General features: G+C 40.6%; 1 protein-coding gene across 1 annotated transcript in view; it reads left to right on the top strand.

The window, feature by feature from the left end:
- USP13 (ubiquitin specific peptidase 13) overlaps positions 1–23330 on the top strand; it is a 112387-nt gene that overhangs the window by 73773 nt on the left and 15284 nt on the right. The window contains exons 14-19 of the mRNA XM_044251836.1: positions 4311–4399; positions 6745–6867; positions 8216–8242; positions 11939–12082; positions 16316–16482; positions 18071–18224. Of these exons, the coding sequence (XP_044107771.1) occupies positions 4311–4399; positions 6745–6867; positions 8216–8242; positions 11939–12082; positions 16316–16482; positions 18071–18224 (704 nt within the window). The remainder of the gene's footprint in view (positions 1–4310; positions 4400–6744; positions 6868–8215; positions 8243–11938; positions 12083–16315; positions 16483–18070; positions 18225–23330) is intronic.

Consider the following 23330-nt stretch of genomic DNA (forward strand, 5'->3'; position numbering starts at 1 on the left):
TCACAGGTAAGCAGAGAGGCTGGCAGAGAGAGAGAGCGAGAGGGAAGTAGGCTCCCTGCTGAGCAGAGAGCCCGATGTGGGACTCGATCCCAGGACCCTGAGATCATGACCTGAGCCGAAGGCAGCGGCTTAACCCACTGAGCCACCCAGGCGCCCCTCCTTTTCCTCTTTTATATGTATATGTGCCCTCATGGTTTTACGTATGTGAAAAAAATGAATATTGGATATATCCAATTGTTAATTGAAAACTGGTCTTTGTGGAAAAGGAGAAAACATGTTTTAGGTTAATAAAGCAACTACCATATTTGTCCATTTATCATTCCAGGTCATGTGTTAAGCACTTACCATCAATTAACCTTTAATCCTCTTGGTATTACTAAGGGGTAGGTGCTACTATTCTTCCCCGTTTTATGGATAAGAAAATAAGAAGAGAAGTAATAGGCCAGTAGGTGGCAGGCCTGGAATTCATTCAAATTGATTGAATACAAAGTTTAAACCCTTAATCCCTCTTATATGTATTATCCCATATTTTTGATCATGCTTGCTTATTCTCATATCCTTGTAATCCTTATGTAGCCTTGCATATTCCTTATTAGTTCTTATCATGTTTCAAATATTAGTTTTGGGGAAACCACTTCAGTGAGTTCCTAAAAAATTTTTTTTTCTTTTTCTTATTTCCAGCAATATAGATCTCTTCACTATGTTAGTTTGGGGTCTTGAATTTTTCTTGTGTTAGACCCAGAGCCTGAAAGGCCAGGAAGAGGCAAAAGATGTCCTTTTCGTAAAGTTTTGGCTAGTATGGACCAGACATAAAGGTTCTTGCTTAAATAGTCCTGAACGGACTGTTTCTGGGAACAATATTAGTGTTTGGAAATTTCATTCACCCAGCAAGTATTATTGTTCACCAGGAATATCCTAGGCAATGGACCGAACAAGACCTAGGTCCTGCTGTCAAGCAACTCATGCGTTAAAGGTCAATAGGGAGAGATTTTGTCTTGACTTTTATCATTTATAAAGAGGAGAACACAGTTTGGGGTTCCAGAGCACAAGCTTTAGGTGGACGGGCAGTGTTTTGAATCCCCAGTGTAGAACTTACTGAAACATGATCTTGGCCAAGTGATTCCAAGCCACTGTTTCCTTAACTGTAAGTGGGATAATAGTACTTTCTTCATAGGGTCGGAGTGAAGAGTAAGGAGAGAGAAACTTTGCAAAGTGCTTTGTATACTGCCTTGTGCAGAGCAAGCATGTGCTGTGATTGTTATAACCATTGTTTTTATCTTTCCTTTCCTTTTTTTGGCCTTGGGTTGTACAGTTTGTGGTTAATTAATTATCATATTTTCAACATATTTAATGGAAAGGATAGAACTGTGCTGTATTTTTTTAGTTGCCAGGTCTTCAAGACAATAGACAATCTTAATTTCACAGGGAGGGACAGCTTATGTATTTTTCTTATTAAAACATTTGTGGTGTTTTTGCCTCAATTATAATTAGTGAACAATTGATAGGATAATGATAATGGGTTGTCAATAGACAGCATAATAGTGTTGTTAAGCACTATTTTAAGCACTTTGTGTCCTGACTCATTTAGTTCCAGTAGTAGTTTTTGGAGGCAAATTTGTTGTGTGTCTACCTAGATCTTTTGAATGATTTATGCTCCAGTGGTCTTAATTAAATACAGAAATTTTCAAGAAAAATTTTAATTTCCAGGAATGAATTTTAGGAATAAAAGAGTAAGTGGTGCGTCATTTACAACTTTGTTAGATTTCAGGAGTTGATGTCCCAAGCCTGCAATTAATGAATGCTAATTACTACTTTTGACATTATTTTGAACAAATATATATTGAGCAGTTACTACCTGTGTGATTCAATTTGAGACCCTGTAGAGGCTACAGAAATGAATAAAGCGTGTTTACCCAACAGGGCGGATGTAAATGTGGGTGTCATCTAACCTGAAGTCTGGTACTCTCAGGTTGGGAGTTACCCATAACAAAGGGGTGTGGTGTGTTACATTATCCACCTCTCTCCCATTCAACCCCGCCTCCAGTTCCCTGCACTGCCCCTTGCCCCATGCTGTCACCAGTTGTTTTACTCACCCAGTTACGGAACACAGAGCAACTGCAAGAATTTTAGGGCTTCTGAACCACATTTTGGAGATCATTGATTTACTGATGACTTTTGGTTGGTCTCACTGTTCTATATTTTCCAGGTTTTAAGCTGATGTGGTAAGAGGAAGAGGTCAATCAGAAAGGTGATATTTTTATGTTAGTTGAAAACACTGGATGGAGTTTGTTGGGTTTCAGGGAAATTAGGACTTGGCTATATTTAAGTAAGAATGATGTTTATTATTGCCTCTCAGAAGATAGGAAAACCTAGTTAGAGATAGTATGATAATTTCCAAAGAATGAACCAGGATAATGATAGATGAATTCCTTAGGATGGGTAAGCTCCTTTATTTATTTATTTTGAAAAAAAACTCCCTCACATTATTGCCTATACCCTCCTACTGTACTTGTGATGGAGAATTTGAGATCCAGAGAGGTTAAGTAACTTGCCTGGGGCAAAAAACAGGTCATTGACAGCTCAAGTCCGTGTCCAACACCTGGTGGATTGTAGTTCTTTTATGACCAGATCATCATGCTAATTCCCTAGGAATTCGTAGTGTATATTCTAGTGTGCCAAGTGGTTTCACATCATTTCAGGAACATCGCATTGCCCTGGCAGATAGCTATTATTAGTAAATCTGTTTTGTAGATGTGACCCTCATGGAGGGTCAGTGATTTGTTCACATTTGGAGTGAATCATGTAGCATCTCTTAGACCCAAATCCACATCCTTTGGCCCTTTTTCTGCATAGTGCTCTGTCCCTGTACTATGGCTTCTCTTGTACACTAGGGGGCAGCAATGCACTTGTAGTTGCTTTCTGAATTCTGGGCGGATACATTCCAGGTAGAAGGCAATGATTTAGAGTTCGTGCGGATGGTGTTCTAGAATCTATTATTTTAGAAGATACATATAGTATTTGCCTGCAGCTTATTTTCTTTCTTACATGTACCTACTCTATCCACATTGACACTGACACAGAAATGGTTGTTATAAACATGTGGAGAAAATGAACTGGAACCAGGCATGACTTTGGTGTCCTGGGTGAATAGTCTGAATAAAATCGTCAAACCAGTGCTCGCTTCGGCAGCACATATACTAAAATCGTCAAACCAAAGTCCAGGCAATTCCTGAACATTTGAAGGGGAAACTCGAGATATTGACCATATGTATTAATTTAAAAATTTAAGGTTCAGATTTAGATATTTTAGCTAAGTATCTAAAATATCTAAATCTGAACCTTAAATTATTAAATATATATATATATGTGTATGGATGTATATGTATATACACATATGTACACACACACACACACACACACACACCCCTTTAGGATCCATGGATTTTAGATACAGTAATATTTTCCTGAAGCTTTGGCATTTCCAATAGTCAACCTCAACCAAAATTCCAATGAACCCTCCTCATGCCAGCTTTGTGGTATAGGATAGTGTTTCTCTATGGGAGGGGAGATTGGGGGTATGTCAGGATCGCTTGGGGGCTTTTCAAACCACACGTATAAACACAGAGTGCATGCCTGCACACTCCTGCAAATGTAATGTGTATGTATACACACACACACAGTTGACCCTTGAACAACACAGGTTTGAGCTGTGTGGGTCCAGTGGGCTTTTTACAGTACAATGCTATATTTTCTCCAGCTTATATTATTGTAAGAATACAGTATATAATACATATAACCTAAAAATGTGTTAATTGACTATATTATTGGTAAGGCTTCTGGTCAACAGTAGACTATAAGTAATTAAGTTCTTGGGGAGTCAAAAGTTACATATGGATTTCTGACTGCATGGTGGGGGGTCAGTACCTCTAACCTCTGCATTGTTCAAGGGCCCACTGTACTAAATTCTAGCTAGGGTTTTGGAGAAAAACAGATGACAATGGTTGAAGAGTACTTTTCTCAGAGATACAAAGTGCCACAGCAAAGTGAAAGTATAATTTTGTAACATGCCCCAGATCCTTCTCAAAGGACACCATTGTCCTCTGTTAAAAAATTTGTCCTTGTGAGAAGGCCAGGGCGAGTGACTGGGAGTGGGTGTGTGGGTCAACCGATGGTGTTTGCCTGTCCCTCCTCTTCAGTGCAGTCGCTGGAACTGCCACGTATGCGTCGGGCAAAGCTTGTGATGCTTCATGAACTGTAGTCACGATTCTTACTGCCTTGTTTCATTGATCTAATCCCCTTGTGTTTCCCAGAACATCTCGCTTTGCCTCATTCCCTGAATACTTGGTAGTGCAGATAAAGAAGTTCACTTTTGGTCTTGACTGGGTTCCCAAAAAATTTGGTAGGTATCTTTTGCATGCTTTTGCTTAACACATCAAATTGGCCATTGGAAAAAAATGGCATGTGAAGGGGGCCTGTGTGGTTGGCTGTCAGAAATCATTCGATTTCATTCTTTTTCCATCATCCCCACCTTTCTCTTTCAAGTCAAAAGTATATGATATGCACTGACAATAAAAATCACCCCGTGTTTCCCACCCCTCTAATAATGCGTTCTGGAATGACTGGATTCTAAGAGTCAAAATGGGATCCCCACATTATCAAATCAACAGTACTTTCCAAACTTTAACATGCATACAAATCACCTGGGATCTTGGCAGAACGCACGTGTTAATTCAGCAGGTCGGGGTGGGGGGCAGGGATTCTTTATTTCTCACAAGCTCCCCGGTGATACTGATGCTGCTGGTGCTGCTGGTCCAAAGCCCACGCGTGGAGGTGCAGGTAACTGAAGATACATGCTCCTCTTATTAGCTCTCCTTGGCCTCCGAAGCAGGTGGGTGTGGCTAATGGCAGTCACTTACATCACGCAGATTTTATTAATAATGAGTACAGCCAGGTGCTTTAAATCGTCAAAAAAGGAATTTGATTTTGGCTTCCTTGGGCTTTTTTCTTGTGAATTGTAAAGGCCCTCGACCCTTGTTAGAGGTTTGAGTGTTCCAGAGGATGTACAAGAACCTTTTCACCAACATCAGGATCCAACGTCAAAGTTGTTTTTAGGCTGTCCTCCGTGCCGCGGCAGGACACGTTTCTCAAGCAAGTGTACCTCAGACTGTTTGCCAGGCTTTTAAACATTCTATGTTTCTGAGTGCTTGAAAAACAACTCAGGCCTTACACTGGTTAATTAAGCACTCACCGGGTCTTCTGGAGAATGTAGGTGAAAAGAATGTGAAATCAGGCTGGTTTCCCCGGGAACCTCCGGTGCTCAGTTGTCAGGGCCCTTGTCTGCCACCTGACAGGATGGAGGGCGCTGACTGCTTCTGCAGTAGACCTTTTAGTTCCTGGTGGAACGATTTTGCGGCCAGCATGCTCCGCACTCAGCCTTTCCTCTGTGGACCTAGGAAGGACCTGAGAGAAAACTGCTTTCTCCTAAAGGCTTTCACCTGCTTTGGAAGCAGCGTTCTTATTTTTCTCTGTCCTTGGAATTTCCGTAAAGGATAAAAACTCCAGATCAGATTTCATAGACTTGCTGAATTTAAAGGAGCCTCGAAGCCTGCTTTAATGAACCTGAATTTCTCTGTGGAGAACAGTTGTATTGATTTTGTGGGTCAGACATTATGTTTGTTTTTGCTGCTCCCTGAGATTGAAAAAAAATTTTTTTTAACTAAGCTTTTTCTTCGGGTTGTTGTTTTAAAATAAGATTTACGTACCTGGCATCATAACTGGTTTTGGGGATAGTATTTTCAAGCTCCGTTTACTAGCCTGGAAGACCTATCCCACACCAACATTTGGACCCATTTTTCATTATTATTGTATCTCAATATAACACTAAATTTCAACAGGCTCTTAGACTGTTAAATTTTGTATCCGAGTAAGTCAGCACAGTAACAACTGACCCGAGAAGTTAGAAAAAATTTCCCAAGACTAATACACTAAAGATTGAATTTATTTCTTTAAAACTTCATTCTTTATTACCTTGGTGAGAATGATCACAGGGTCCTTCATGATCTGAGAAAAGGCGTAATCTAGGGGTTGCAAACTCCACTGCCTCATATGGACTGGGGGATAAGGTAAATGGCAGGAGTACATTGGATATAAAAAATGTGTAGCCTAGCTATCTTAGCCTTTCTTGGGTATTTCCACTTTGGATAAAGACGTGGCTTAGAAAGACATTTTCTTACCAGAAGAATCAGAATTGCGAATATGATGTCAGGGCCATGGGGGCAATCGGGAGCAGTGGGGTCTGTGCCCTACAATCTTGTAGAGCACATATTGTCTGGACTGGAAACCGAAGATCAGCCCCAGGGCAGTTGTTACCATATGAGAATATTTATTTTTCAAAATAAGCTGGAAATACAGATCTTTAAATGAAATCTTCTGATTTTAAAATTGGAATTTGTCGCCAACATTTTAGAAACATCCGACGTTCTGTTTGCTACAACTGGTCTTTGGGCTCCCAGTTTGCAACTTCTGGCTTGTTCAGTGTGAAACGCTCTGTATATTCCCCCTGCTTCTCTATTAAATGTAACTAGTCTCAGTGAGTCTCCTTGTCTAGGGATTTACTCCAGGGGACTGAAAAGCATCCCTTAGCTCTGCCCAGACACATGCACATAAGAGCTAGAGGTGCTGGTTTTAGGGGGCAATTGTGGGTTTTGGGGGAGTCTGGTGAATGTAATCTCTCTCACTTTGTAGATGTTTCTATTGATATGCCAGACCTACTTGATATCAATCATCTCCGAGCCAGGGGGTTACAGCCAGGAGAAGAGGAACTTCCGGACATCAGCCCCCCTATAGTCATTCCTGATGACTCAAAAGGTACCATTGTCTGCCAGGAGGTTGCTCTCTTACCCCTCTACCCACCCCACCCCCAATGGAAGAGTCTCTTATCTCCCGCCACATCTTCCTGTGTTGTAACGCACTGTAGACTCACAATAGTGAGGCCTGGCTACAACTGTAAACCTCAGGTAGACATGGGAAAAGGCACAGACCTGTCGCAGGTAGTTGAAACGGACCTGCAGAAATCACTGGCAATAGAGGGCAGCAAATCTCCAAAATAGTCTTTAGGTTATGCAGCCTCTAGCTTCCCTTCCCTTCCTCCCTCTCCTTGGCTCAAATAAATTGGCCAGTGGGGAAGAGAAGGAGCGTGTTTTCAGTAGGCTCTCAATCTTGAGGAGCTGTGTCATCTTGGGAGTCCTCTGGATAATCCAAAGGGGAAATTCAGTAGTGTGTGCTGATTTTAAAAATCTTGACCCTGTTTCACCTCCCCAGCTTTGTCACTGCTTCATAGCGAGGGAGCGAGATTTTTGTTCAGAATATCTAACTTTTTTTTTTTTTTTTAAGATTTTATTTATTTATTTGACAGACAGAGATCACAAGTAGGCAGAGAGGCAGGCAGAGAGAGAGAGGAGGAAGCAGGCTCCCTGCTGAGCAGAGAGCCCGATGCGGGGCTCGATCCCAGGACCCTGAGATCATGACCTGAGCCGAAGGCAGTGGCTTAACCCACTGAGCCACCCAGGCGCCCCAGAATATCTAACTTTTTAAGGAAAAAGGACAAGCAGATAATAATTGTTTCACTTTTGTGGATCCAAGGACAGTGTCAAAAAATCTTGGTTTTATTTTTAGCTCAGTTACTGATGAAATCAGTTTCATTCTGTTCTCATTTGCTTACCTATTTACTTACTGTTCACCTTTTTAATCAGTTAATTAGGTCAGTTAATAGTGCTAGAGCACACTGGGCCCCTCTTCCAAAGGTTTCTCATCAGTTGAGCACTAAATATTCTTGGTGACCATGTTCAGGTGCAGAAGAAGGGTAAGGTGAATCCAGGAGACTCAAGATAGGATTCGAGATTGGCACCTATGTTCCATTATTCTTGGACGCTAAGTCAGATGTTAAACTGTAGGGTACAGAGAGTAGAGAAAGGGCCTAAAACATGATGTTTTATCTGGTTGAAATGCTTGAAACCTGTTTATTTTTACTCCCTACTGTAATGATTTCATGTTGTACAGGCTGGGTGGTGTGTGTGGTGGGGTGCTAGGGGGTGGACCACAGCATGGGATCCTTAGGGGTGAGAGATTAGGGATTGCCCTGCAGGGACTCTTTTTCTTTCTCTAAAACTCTTTGCTGTGCATTGATCTCATTTTCTGCCTCTCCATTAATTTCCAGATCGCCTGATGAACCAACTGATAGACCGTATGTACCTTTTGAAATTTTTCTTAGTGTCCTACACCAGTGTCATTGGTCTGACATTTATCTGTGGGAATTCAATAAAGGGGCATTGTTCTCGCTGTGTGGTTATGTACAGCTTTTCCTGGGTGGGAGGGATTCTTTGTCTGCAAGTTTAGTTAGCAGCACATGTAAACCAGTGACATGGTGATTAGTGACTCCGTAGCTCAGGAGGATGATCATCAGCCTGAAAGCCAACCGGCCCTGGACTAGACACTTGGCCCTGACGTTTATGACTACAAGCTAGAAAAATTTACTTAACTTCTCTGAGCCATAGCCCACTTGTATGAAGGTGGGCTCATGATGCCATGATGCCATTTCTTCCCACTCTGGCCATGATTAGGGCTCTTGATGCAGTGATGGCACAGTGGTCAGGCACTTTTTTCCATTCCTGCTGATGGACATGTAGAGATGACTCATGACTGACGGGACATGGTAGCATTAATTAATACTCTCAACGTTAGTAGTGTCATTGGATTGTGTGTTAATTTTATAGATTTTTAGTTCCTTAATCTTATAGGAGTTGATACTCTCGGTTTTCTGAAAAGAATGCAATAAACCATTTCTGATGAGTATTTAGATATTAATTAGGAGGAAGGGGGAATGTTTAACACTAAATACTCCGAATCTTTTTGTCTACAAAGACCTTCCACAGACAAACTATTGTTAGTTTACAAGTTCATGTGTTTTACATTGCAAATGATTGATCATGTGTCTTAGACCTTATTTCCTCTCCTTGGTCAATTATGATTTGCTCATTGCTAGAAGCTGTCAGGGTTAGTGAGGGTCTTGGGAAAACCATTGCCTTTGTGAATAATTTAATTATAATAATAACAATGGTTGGTATTGCTCTGGAATGGTTACCATGAGTCATACTGTGTTTATTATTTTACAAATCCTTCCGATCCTATATAACTTTACTGTTCATACAAAATCCAGCTTCTCATTTGATTATCACAGTAAGAAGGACAGGGCAGGTAACCTTTTAGAGAGTGTAAAACTGAGACTCAGGAAACTTCAGAGACCCCAGAGCTGGGAGCAGAATCTGGGCTGGGAGTCAAGTGTGCTTTTCGGGCCACGTGACCTTTTCTGGAATGTGAGAGGTCTGCGGGCTGCTTTTGCTTCTGCAGAGAGCTGTTCTGTAAGGCTTTTGCCCCAGGGGAAGGGATGGGGTTTTATCACTGACTGCGGGGGAGGAGTCTGTCTCTGACCCAGAGCACTCAGCCAGTCTCTAGTGTTTAGGGCTGGGCCATTGATTTCCTCCCAGATCTAAGCCTGCTGTTATCAGCAGCCACCTGTACTCTCAACGGGAGAAAATAGAATTATCTGGGATTGTTTAACATTTGCACCCCACCTTTCTCAGATTTTTAAAGAATAACTTTAATTGTTTTCTTATTATGGGAGTAAAAAGATATTTACAAACTGTGGGTTAACCGTTAAGTGTCCTTTATGGTTTCATCACTCATCCATAACCATTGTTAACACTTGGTGTATATCCTTCTGCTGGCCTGTGCTTTGCTTACTTTATTTTTCACAAAAATGGAATTATACGTTTTCAGTCTGTTATAAGAGACCCCCATAACCATTTATTGAGCTGCACTTCCTAAATTACATTGTAGGGAACATTAGAGTTTCTCAAGACGTTGGAAGGTGTTCTGTAGAAAGAGTTTCCTAGTTTCCTTAAGTGCAGGAGTCTTTATGACAGGATTTTTAAGTCTTCGCTGTGCTAACGCACATTGTAAATTTCTAAGGGGAGAGTAGAGAATGTAGATTTTAGGACTTCTTTGGCCATGGAAACCCCTTGTTTTGTGGTTCAATAATGACATCTTTCTTAGGACATCAGGCTGTCATGGAACACAACTTGGGAATCACTGCTGTCCTAAATCATTGCTTTCTTAAAATCTGGTATTGAAAAGATGTTCTCTTGTAAAAGAGAACGTTGATAAACACATTTCTTTTTTCTTTTTAGAAAGAGAGAGTGCCGGGGGTGGGACGGTGGTGAGAAGGAGGGGGAAGAGGGAGAAGCAGAGAGAGAACCTTTTTTTTTTTTTAAGATATTTATTTTTTAAAAAAAAATATATTTATTTACTTATTTATTGGACAGAGTGAGAGAGCATAAGCAGACAGAATAGCAAAGGGAGAGGGAGAAGCAGGCTCCCCACTGAGCAGGAGCCTGATGGGGGGCTCAATCCCTGGACCCTGGGATCATGACCTGAGCCGAAGGCAGTCGCTTCACCAACTGAGCCACCCACGCACCCTGTAGAGAGAGAATCGTAAGCAGTCTCCGTGCCCAACATGGAGCCCAAGGCAGGGCTTGAGCTCACGACCCAGAGATCATGACCTGATCTGAAATCAAGAGTCGGACACTTAACTAATCTACCCAGGCACCCTGATAAACACAGTTTCAATATAGTTTTTATAGAACAGATACCTCTAATCCTCATTTACTGCTACTACTCAGTTCTCCTAGTTGCCATCTTTGGCAGAATTTTCAGTAGATTAGAGACCTCAGGGTGTAGAAAACATAAGGGATATATTTTGTGCTCCTGTTCCCCTCCAGTTGTTGGATAATTTGAGAGCACTATGTAGGTTTATATACATGTATATGTATACATATAAACATGCACATGTATATACACATACAAAAGTGTCTCCATAAAATGTAACAGGTGTATGTATATATACACATGTACATGTGTATTATAACCACACATATTTCTGTGTTTATCTGTGTACACTTACATATATGTATATACACACATGCCCATAGGTTTTTATGTATGTTTTATACATTATGTATAGATACATGTGCTTATCTGTGTCCATGTATACACACACATACATACAGACACATACACATACGTCTTTACCAGTATCTATATGTCATTATGAGAAAAAAAAAACCCTCTGTGTCTAAGCCCTCTGTGTCTAAGCCCACATTAGGTTTATAAAGCTATCTCTCTCTCTCTTTTTTTTAAGATTTTATTTATTTGTTTGACAGAGATTACAAGTAGGAAAGAGAGGCAGGCAGGGAGAGAGAGGAGGAAGCAGGCTCTCCGCGGAGCAGAGAGCCCGATGTGGGGCTCAATCCCAGGACCTGAGCCGAAAGCAGAGGCTTTAACCCACTGAGCCACTCAGGCCCCCCTAAATCTATCTCTTTTAATATCTTAAATGGATACCATTACAGAACATATTGTGTCCTTCCATACTTAGCATTTGGGCTCTCCATTTCCCAGAGCTGATTACTTCCTTTGATTGCTGATATACTTAAAGACCTGGCATAACTTCCTATGAGATTTAAAGCTTTTCTCTTCAGCTTTCAGTGATAGGAGAGATGGCTGTAGGAGAAGTCTTGAGAAGGATCTGAGAGACTGCAATGGTTCTGGGAATACACCCAATCTCCCATATGAAATTAAGGAATTGTTTTTCAGTGTTTGGATTGTCTAGGTGGCTATTGTGGTTCCTATTTAGGTCAAAGATATTTAAGCTCAAATGGTGTAATATTTAGATGAACTCAAACAAAGCAGAGGTAAAATACCATTTATACACCAAACAGAAGAGCATTTTCTCTGGGTAGCATGTGGCTGGTGGATGAGGAGAAGCTAGGGTGAGGAGAAAGAGAGTTTACGTTTTTACACCAGAGTGTTCTGTTGTGCTCTGTAGCCTCGGACATTGATGAGTCATCAGTGATGCAGCTGGCGGAGATGGGCTTCCCTCTAGAAGCGTGTCGGAAGGCTGTGTACTTTACTGGAAATATGGGAGCCGAAGTGGCCTTCAACTGGATCATTGTTCACATGGAAGAGCCAGGTGAGTGGTTGGAAGAGGGGATAGCTTTGGAATCTGATGGGGTTGTCAGTGATGCTAAGTCTTGGTCTTTCGGTGTCCTCTGAATGGGTCCCAGAAAATGACACTTAACTCATAATTTAGCTTCTTAGCTCGCTTTCTTTTGTCCCTCATAATTTACACTCTCAGCTCACTTTCTCTGCTGCAATGAGGAGGCACTTTTCTTGTGGAGCAAAGTCACAATGTTCATCTTTACTCTTAAAAAATATATATATTATGGAGGGCACATATTACATGGAGCACTGGGTGTGGTGCATAAATAATGAATTTTGGAACACTGAAAAAAATAAAATTAAATAAAAATTTAAAAAAATAATAAAAATCTTATTGCATCCTCAAAAAAAAATTACTTGCTTTCTTGAAATGTAACTCACCCTTTTAAAGCAAGTAATGACCACTGGAAAGATGTAGGATATAGAGGCATATGTCAGAGCTGTTGCTAGCTCAGTCCCAGACCACCACAGTAAAGTGAGTATCATGATAAAGTGAATCCAATGAATGTTTTGGTTTCCAGTGCATAGAAGAGTGATGTTTATACCATATTGTAGCCTATTAAGTGTATAATAGCAATATGTCTAAAAATGTACATACCTTAATTGAAAAATACTTTGTTTTTGCTGCATCGACTGATTCTTCCTTTCATAAATGGTTGCTGTGTAACACGTGATGTTATTTGATGGAGTTTCTCTTACAGTAGAACTTCTTTGAAAATTGGAGTCGGTCCTCTCAAATCCTGCTGCTGTTTTGTCAACCAAGTTTATGTCATATTTTAGGTCTTTTATTGTCATTTCAACAGTCTTCATAGCATCTTCACCAGGAGTGGGTTCTATTTCAAGAAACCGTTTGCTTTCTTTATTCATCCATAAGCAGCAAATGCTCATCTGTTAAAATTTTATCACGAGATCGCAGCAACTCAGTCCCGCCTTCAGGCTCCTCTTCTAATTCTAGTTCTCTTGCTCTTTCCACCACGTCTGCGGCGACTTCCTCTACTGAAATCTTGAATGCCTCTAAGTCACCCACGAAGGGTGGCATTTTCTTCCAAATTGCTGTTAACGTTGATATTTTGAGCTCTTTCCTGTGTATCACAAGTGTTCTTAATGGCATCTAGATTGGTGGATTCTTTCCAGAAGGCTTTCAGTTTACTCTGTCGTATCCATCGAAGGAATCTGTGGCAGCTACAGCCTTACAAAATGTATTTCTTCAATAGTAAGACTTGAAAGTTGAAATCACTCCTGGATCCATGGGCTGAAGAATGGATGTTGTGGTAGTATTCACGAAAACAACATCAATCTCACTGTTTGTCTGTGTCAGAGATCTTGGGTCACGAGGTGCATTGTCAGTGAGCAGTCTTATTTTGATAGAAAGTTTTTTTTTCCCTGAGCAGTAGGTCTCAACAGTGGCTTAAAATATTCAGTAAACCGTGTTATAAACAGATGTGCTGCCATCCAGGCTTTGTTCCATTTCTAGAGCAGAGGCAGAATGGATTTAGCATAATTCTTAAGAGCCCTAGGATTTTTGAAATGGTCTATGAGCATTGGCTTCAACTTAACGTCACCAGCTGCATTGTCCCCTAGCAAGAGAGTCCAGCAATCCTTTTACACTTTGAAGCCAGGCATTGACTTCTCCTTTCTAGCTATGAAAGCCCTAGATAGCATCTTCTGCCAATAGATGGCTGGTAACTTGCTACTTCACCTTGTTCATTTATGTTATGGAAATGGCTTCTTTCCTTCAACTTTGTGAACCAGCCTCTGCTAGCTTCATTCTTTCCTGCTACAACTTCCTTCCCTGCCTTTGTAGACTGAAGATAGGGAGGGCTTTACTCTAGACTAGGTTTTGGTTTCAAGGGAATGTTGTGGCTGGTTTGATCTTCTGTCTAAACCTCTAAAACCTTCTCCATCAGCAATGAAGCTGCTGTGCTTTCTATCATTGGTGTGTTCACCAGAGGAGCACTTCTCATTTCCTTCAAGAATTCTCCCTTTGCCTTTACAATTTGACTCTTTGGTGTAAAGAGGCCTAGCTTTTGGATTATCTCAGTTTTCAATATCCCCTCCTCTCTAAGATTAGTCACATTAGCATTTGAGTTAAAGTGAAAGATGTGTGATTCTTCCTTTTGCTTGAACATTTAGAAGCTGTTGTATGGTTAGTAACTGGCCTAATTTCAATATTGTGTCTCAGGGAATAAGGGGGCCTAAAAAGAGGGAGACTGGAAAATGGCTGCTCAGTGGAGCAGTCAAAAGACACACAACGTATAGATTAAGTTTGCTGTTTTATATGGGTGCAGTTTGTGGTGCCCCTAAACAATTACAGTAGTAACATCAAAGATCACTATCACAGATCGCATAATATACTAATAAAGAAAAAGTTTGAAATACTGTGAGAATTACCAAAATGTGACTCAGGGTCATGCAGTTAATGAACGTTGTTGGAAAAATGGCACCAGTAGGCTTGCTCATCACAGAGTCGCCACTAACTTTCTATTTTAAAAAGTGCATTATCTGCAAAGTGGAATCAGGTGAAGTGCAATAAATTGAGGTCTGCCCATACTACTAGCTAAAAAATGATAAGGACTTGAAATAGAAAAATGTACATGAAGGAATGGGGCTGTTTAGTAAGATTTTGCCTCTGTCTACTTTATTAAGGTATAGTTTACCATAGACCATATAATTCACCCATTTGAAGTGTACATTTCTGTGCTTTTTAGTAAGTTATCAGAGTTGTGCAACTATTACCACTAAGAATATTTTGCTGTAGGGACACACAAGCTATTTATCTTTCCATCTGTTGGTAGACATTTGGGCTATTTCCAGTTTTTGGCTACTGTGAATACTGTAGCTATAAACATTTGAATACACATTTTTGTGTGAACATGTTTTAATTTCTCTTGAGTGGAGTTGCCATGTCATATGGTAATTCTGTGTTTACCTTTTTGAGGAACTGCCAAAGTGGTTTTCACTTGGCTATACCGTTTTACATTCTGCCACAAAGGGTGAGCATTCCAGTTTCTCCACATCCTCTCCAACCCTTGTTACTGATGTTTTTATTATAGCCATTTCAGTGGATGGGAACACGGTAGCTCATGGTGGTTTTTATTTGCATTTCCCTGATAACTAATGATGTGTAGAGCATCTTTCCTTGTGTTTGTGGGTAATTTATGTATCTTTGGAGAAATGTCTATTCAAACTGTTTGCCCATTTTCAAGGAGGTTGTCTTTATATTGTTGAGTGGTTCTTTTCATATTTTGAATACAAGCTCCTTTCCAGATACATGATGTGCAAATATGTTCTCTCATTCTGTCAGTGTTTTCACTTTCCTGATGGCATTTTTTGAAGCACAAAAACTTTTAATTTTGATAAAGTTGAATTTATCTATTTTTATTTTGTCACTTGTGCTCTTGGTATCAATTCTGAGAAATGTTGCTAACTCAAGATCTCTTCCATTGAGGTTAGGGAGCTGTTTTGAGTTAATTTTTGAATATCGCCTGAGATGGGCATCCAGCTTCATTCTCTTGCATGTGGACATGCACTTGTTCCAGCACCATCTGTCGAAAAGACTGTCCTGTCCCCATTGGAGTAGTCTCGGTACCCTTGTCAAAACTCAATTGACCATAAATCTGTGGGTTTATTTTTGGACTCTCTGAATTCTATTCACTTGATCTATAGATTTATCCTTATGTCAGTACCAACTGTCTTAATTATTAGAACTTTTTAGGTATTTTTCCTTCTTAGCTGGTGTTATTTCCTTTTTTTAAATTAAACATTTTAAAAAATTAAATTCAATTAATTAACATATAATGTATTATTGGTTTCAGAGGAATAAGTCTTTGATTCATCATTCTTATATAACACCCAGTGCTCATTACTTAACATGCCCTCCTTAATGTCTGTCACCCAGTTACCCTATCCTTCTACCCACCCTCCCCTCCAGCAACCCTCAATTTGTTTCCTATGATTAAGAGTCTCTTATGGTTTGTCACCTTCTCTGGTTTTGTCTTATTTTACTTTTCTTCTCTTCCTCTATGATCTTCAGTTTTATTTCTTAAACTTCACATATGAGTGAAATCATATGATAATTGTCTTTCTCTGATTAACTTATCTCACTTAGCATAACACTCTCTAGTTCCATCCATATTGCTGCAAAAGTATTGTTCATTTTAAGACTAAAAAAAGAAAAAGGTCTGAGTGTGACTCTCTTCCCCAGATTTTGCTGAACCACTGACCATGCCTGGTTATGGAGGAGCAGCTTCTGCTGGAGCCTCTGTTTTTGGTGCTACTGGATTGGATAACCAGCCTCCGGAGGAAATTGTTGCTATCATTACCTCCATGGGATTCCATCGAAATCAGGCTGTTCAGGCGCTGCGAGCCACAGTAAGCACATGAGGTTGTGCGAATACCCTCCTCCTATTAGAGGCAGTGTGTCTTTCTGTCAGCATCAGTGGAGACTTTCCAGTGTCCTTTGATCATTTTGAATTATGTTTGTCTCACTCTGTACCCCACCATGGCCCACAGAGATTTATTTGCTTATATTCTACCCTACAGCTAAAGTAAATGATTGGGGGAAATGATACAGTTTAAGAATAAGGAGTAAAAAACAAAACAAAACAAAAAAAACACACACACAAAAAAACCAGGGAGACAGCTGGGACAAGATGAAAGAAACCGAAAGACCAAAACTGAAAGAAACTCTGTATCATCTGAGGGTTTATTATTAGCAAGGCTCCAAGATTTAACTTGGAGCTTTCTTGTGGCCTTGGAGCACAGAGAGATGCATGAGAGTCCATATTCAATAAGGCAGTTCTTTGGGACAAATTTTGCTTTTCTGATACCAAGACCTTAAAGAAGTGTCTCTCAGAAGTCCTCATAGAGAAGACTAAAGGCTCCTGGGAATTCTCCACTTCTGTGTCTGTGGAGGGAGAAGATTCTTCTGGTATTCATGTACTTCCTGATGTTGTCAGGAGAGAAGGACCGTGAAACTAGATGGTGGGTGGAAATCTTCCCTTCTCAGGGTAGATATTTGTTTAATATTGAAAGGAAGTTCTTTTTTTTTTTTTTTTTAACCCATCCTTCCTTGCCACACTGTGTATATTTTTGAGGGGTTGTCTGCTACTAATTCCTGCCTACCTGTCCTAACCGGTTGCCTGCAAGGAAGGGTCCATTGTCATAGTGGCTCTCAACTGACTCCAGGAGTGTGGCTGGAACAATATGTTTCCCTTTAATGCGCTTGAAATATCTAAAGCAGAGTTAGTTTCATTCAGGGTACTTGCTTTGCCCCACTTATTTTTCTTGACTGACTGTTTCATTGGCGATTCTGATGATGTCTAAGCAAATTCTTTAACCTGCCCATGATATCACAAACAGGGGAAGATGGCAATGTTTTTACGGTCGATTGGTTTGAACTGCAGAGTTAAGTTTGAAACAATGTACCTAACTAAGCAGTATTGTCATCATTAATCAAGATGCTCATCTTGTCTCTACTGCAATTCAACAACTCTGCTTGGGAGAGGAGGGAGAGGAGGCACTAACACGGCCCTCGTGCTGGGCCCCCTCTGTCTGGCATCATTCTCTGCAGAAAACACAGTTGATAGGGAATGTAGTGTGTGCAGTTGGCGGGGCCAAGAAAGGGCTGGGCGCCAACAAATGGCAGACTCTCTGGTGTTCTGTACCCCATCATTAGCATCAGCCTGCAGAAACTCAGATGGATACGGACTTTGGAACGCTGGTCTGCTGCTCAGATCTGTTTCCCAGTGAATCTAATTACAGACCTCAGTTGGGAGACTTGGAGAATGCCAGCTGAATGTGCGTTTCATATGCAGGGTCAGAGCTTTGCTCTCAGAGGCACTTAGGACTAATGAATTCAGGCCTCCTGTCCTTATCTGCTTGACATCCTGGTTCAAGTGGTCAGGATATAATGAGGCCCTGGGACTGCATACATTGTGAAAATGTTTTATTTTATTAGAATAATAACCTGGAAAGAGCACTGGATTGGATCTTTAGTCACCCTGAGTTTGAGGAGGACAGCGACTTTGTGATCGAGATGGAGAATAACGCCAATGCAAACATTATTTCTGAGGCCAAGCCTGAAGGACCTAGAGTCAAAGATGGATCTGGAAGTAAGTTCTTGCCTTAGAGATTGTCTGAGCAGTCATGACCATACATTTGGTTCTCACCCTTCCCTACCCCTACTCATATTAAAACTTTTGCCGTCATCCAAAAGTTAACCCAGATCCTACCTTCTCATAAATGGTGCATTTTGCCACTTTGCATGACCATGGTGATCTGAAAAAGTCTGGGACAAATTCAGAGTCATGTCCCCTAGAAGTGTGTGTGCTTACGTTTTGTGCCTGCTGTCATTTTGCCATTTGTTTGAGATGTTTTTTTTTCATGGACCATGAAAGTTTTTGTCCAAAAGAGAACATTTACTTTCATGGTAGTATTTTTTTGGAATGACTGAAAAACAATCTTATATCCTTGACCCTGTCATTGACCATACCAACTGCTGATAATTTTCTGAAGGACCAATCAAGAGGGCGGAAGAGATACCATTGGCCAGTCATCTACTTTTTTTTTTTTTTTTGGTAATCTCTACACCCAATAGGGGCTCGAACTCACAACTCCGAGATCAAGGGTCCCACAGCACTCTGCCTTTTCAAAGGAAACACATATGTGTCATTATGCACCAGGCACTGGTTCTAAGAACTTTACATATGACCTCTCATTTAATCTTTTTTTTTTTTTTAAAGATTTTATTTATTTATTTGACAGAGAGAGATCACAAGTAGGCAGAGAGGCAGGCAGAGAGAGAGAGGAGGAAGCAAGCTCCCTGCTGAGCAGAGAGCCCGATGCGGGACTCGATCCCAGGACCCTGAGATCATGACCTGAGCCGAAGGCAGCGGCTTAACTCACTGAGCCACCCAGGAGCCCTCATTTCATCTTTAACATATCTGTTTTATGTGTGAGAAAATAGAGGCAGAGAAAAGCTAGTTATCTTGCCCAAAATCACACAGCTCTTACGAGTCGGAGTCAAAATTCAAATCTAGAATCCCACATTCTTCACCGTTGTGATGCCCTGCTTTTTTGGGCTGTGATCACCTCTGGAAAGTGTTTAGGCTTGTTAGCTGGCATCGTTACCTTCTGAAGGCAGATGGCAGCATATCTCATCTCTCAGTGTTATCTCTTCTGTATCCCCCTACCTCTAGCTCAGACACCTGGAACCATAGCCATACCACCAGCCTCGTCAGGGCACTAACCCCCTTCTTCCTATTTCTAGGCCTGTGCTCAGGTTAATCCTTGATTGTGACATGCCCTTCTCTCCCATCATGGCCTACTAAAATCCTTACCATTATTCACAGCTTGGCCACAGATTCCATTCCATGGGATTGCTTTCCCAGAACCTTCAGAATTAGTTCTTCCTTATCTTGTGCTAGTAATAATTACACCAACATTCACAATACTTCCATTTGTGCCACGTTTAATCCTCACAATAATCCTATGAGGTAGATATCATTACTATCTCCATTTTATAGGTGAAGAAACTGAGGTAGAAGAGAAGGTTAAGTTTGTTAAGGTCATATAGTTAGCTAGTGATAGGTAGAATCAGAATTCCAACCCAGGTCGTCGGCCTCCAGAGCATGTGCCCCAAGCCCCATGACATAGTGTTTATTCTTCTGTTATTAGAAGTATGAAATTCAGGGGCACCTGGGTGGCTCAGTCAGTTAAGCGTCCCACTCTTAATTTCAGCTCAGGTCATGATCTCAGGGTTGTGAGATTGAGCCCTGTGCTGGGCTCCGCACTCAGCAGGGAGTCTGCTTGAGATTCACTCTCTCGTTCTGCCTCTTCCCTGCTTGTGCTTTTTCTCTCAATAAATAAATAAATCTTAAAAAAGAAGAAGTATCAAATTCATCTGGTGATAAAATTATTTATATAAATATTTGTGTTTCCTATTTGGGAGCTTGTAGAGGGCAGATGCTATTTTACTTTCATAAAGCTCATGGTGTCTGGCACATAGAAAGTACCAAGTAAAAAATTATTGGATTTAATTAAATTCACATTTATAGGGGTGCTTGGGGGTGCAGTTGATTGGGCATCTCTTGATTTCAGCTCAGGGCATGATCTGAAGGTCATGAGATCAAGCCCCATGTCAGGCTCTGTGCTGGGCATGGACCCTGCTTGAGATTCTCTCTCTCACCATCTGCCCCTCTCCCATCACACTCTCTTTCTAAAAAAAAAAAAAAAATATTTTTAAAATTTTACATTAGCAGCATTTGTTCCAGTAATCAGATAGCTGTAGCTCTCATTAATGGCCTACGCATTAGTCATTTAACCAGATCTAAAATGTATGTATTGATCTGCCACTAGACATAGAGGGTGTGAAGGGAGATTTTCTTTTATATAAAACAGGAATTTCTTTACTGAAACTCTCATAATCCCGACTAGGTAAAAAAAGACGAGATATAGTTCTCCCAACTTCCATATTCATCTAAAGGGCCTTGTATTACTTTTTGAAAATCAGTGCCTTGCCTAAAATTCTAAAAGCTGTAATGGATGGTATTCAATAATTCATGAGTGGGTTTTATTACGTGTTACATGTCTTGGTTCACGGCTTCCTTGATTTTCTGTAATGGACTTTTCTTTGGGGATGGTGAGTCCTCTTCACAGAAGGAATAAACCACACAATGGGGGTCATTGTAAAGCTGCCAAGATACATGGCTATAGAAAGAGGGTGAGTCTGATCATTAGGCTTTCCTGATTTCTGATGGAGCGTGGAGGGACCAGCCACTCTCTTGAAGATGGTTATAATGATATGAAACAGCCACATCATCCCCTTGGGCTTGCTGAACTCAGAGTGATCTTCTGGTACTCCTGGCCCTGCTGGTTTTTGAGTTGAACCCTTGAATGGGATGTCACGATGATGCTTTCAAGCACCCTTTAATTTAAAGGCACTACGGGCCAAGCTCAGTGGTTTCCCTCTTCACGTCCCCCACATTTAGGGTGAGGATAGAGAAGGAGACAGAGATGCCCTGTGAGACATCAAGTACAGGATATACTGAAGCTAAAAGCAGTGGTAGGTGAAAATTTTAATTACCAAAATCCAAAAGAGGCTGACTCATCAAATGCATTTTGTGTCTGATTTTTAAGAGGAATGGATATTTTTTAAAGTAGGCTTTCCAGCACTGCGTCTTGCGCACCGGAGGTAATCAGAGAATTCATGATTGAATGAAGAATGGCTGAAGATCAGGAGGTAGTGGCCACAGGAATAGTCCTGTGCTGCCTCCTCCAAGTGCCAGATGGAGGAATTGGGAGTGCACCATTTTGTGTTACATTGCATAAGTCACAGGAAAAGAAAAGGTGATTTCTTGTACTTTGCTGCATTAGCACCTGAATTCATATGTCAGTCACTTTTTAAAAAATTTCTCTTATAATTAAAAGTGTATTTAATAATTTTAAGAGCTTGAGAAAATGCAGATTTATGAAAAGAGAAAATAAAAACTACTTCCAACCCTACTACCCAGTCATAACCACTGTTAATGCCTTGTGTAATGCCTTTCTATGCAAATATAAAATGAATACAAATACAAATATTTATAAAAATAAAACATTCTATACATGCTATTTTGTAAAGATTTTTTAAAATTTGTTTTAGAGAGAGAGAGAGAGAAAGCTTGAGCAAGAGAGGCAGAGGGAGAGGGAGAAAGACTCTCAGGCAGACTCCATGTTGAGCATGGAGCTGGAAACCGGACTTGATTTCATGACATAGATCACAACCTGAGCCAAAGCCAAGAGTGGGCTGCCTAACCGACTGAACCACCAGGCACCCCTCTACATGCTATTTTATAAATGCTACATACATACATGTATGTATATACACACGTATATGTATACACACATACACATACATGTATATGTATACATACATGTATATATGCATATACATATATACATATACGCACACATATGTATACATATACATATAGGTATATGTCTATATAGACACACACACATATATGTCTAGATCACTGGATGTGTATTAATAATACCCATTGTATAGCTGTACCATAATTTACATACCTAATTTTAGGTCAGCTAGTTGTTACTTAAATAGAAGATGATTATATGGGTGCCTGGTGGCTCAGTTGGTTAAGCATTTGCCTTTGACTCAGGTCATGATCTCAGGGTCCTGGGATTGAACCCTCTGTTGGGCTCCCTCTCAGTTGGGAGCCTGCTTCTCCCTCTCCCTCTGCTGCTCCCTGTTTGTGCTCTCTCTCACTCTCTGTCAAATAAATAAATAAACTCTTAAAAAAAAAAAAGACAATTATAGAAAGAGTTTCTGATAATGGGGCTATTTTTACATTCAGAAGGTGACAGCAATTATTATTACTATTATTATTTTTAAAGATATTATTTACTTATTTGAGAGAGAAAGAGTATGAGCAGGGGGAATGGCAGAGAGAGAAGGAGAGAGAGAAATAGACTCCCCCCTGGGTTGGGAGGGAGCCCACGTGGTGCTCCACCCGAGGACCCTGAGATGACCTGAGCTGAAGTCAGACGCTTAAGCAACTGAGCCACCCAGATGACTGAGAGCAATTATTTTTAAGTAATAAATTTTTAAAGGATGAATTTTGTTGACAGAAGTATAACGAATGCCTCCTTCAATCTTTATCTCGGTAATAAACATTAAAAATAAGAAATAAGAGGGGCGCCTGGGTGACTCAATGGGTTGAAGCCTCTGCCTTCGGCTCAGGTCATGATCCGAGAGTCCTGGGATTGAGCCCCGAATCGGGCTCTCTGCACAGTGGGGAGCCTACTTCCCCTCCACCCGCCCTCTGCCTGTCTCTCTGCCTGCTTGTGATCTTTGTCTGTCAAATAAATTTAAAAAATTAAAAAAAAAAGAATAAGAAATAAGAAACATAAGTTTCTTTTTTTTCTGTCCTCTTTCTCTTTTTCTCTATTAAAAATGACACCATATAGAACATTCTTGGGCCCTCATTTGATTATTTTCTTAGCAAAAATTTCTACAAGTGAAGTTTTTGAGTCAAAATTGCCTATTTTTGAAGTACTAATGAGTATTACTACATTGCCCCCCAAAAGGCAATTGCTGGCTCTCTTGCTCCCCATCCCTCCACTGGTGCAGTCAGGCTAAGAACTCTCCTTATTTTCATATATTTATTGGCTGTTGTTTTTCTTCTTGTGTTAATCACTTCCTCATTTAGTTTGGTCCA

Source organism: Neovison vison, chromosome 6, assembly GCF_020171115.1.
Source record: "Neovison vison isolate M4711 chromosome 6, ASM_NN_V1, whole genome shotgun sequence".
Classification (NCBI taxonomy): domain Eukaryota; kingdom Metazoa; phylum Chordata; class Mammalia; order Carnivora; family Mustelidae; genus Neogale; species Neogale vison.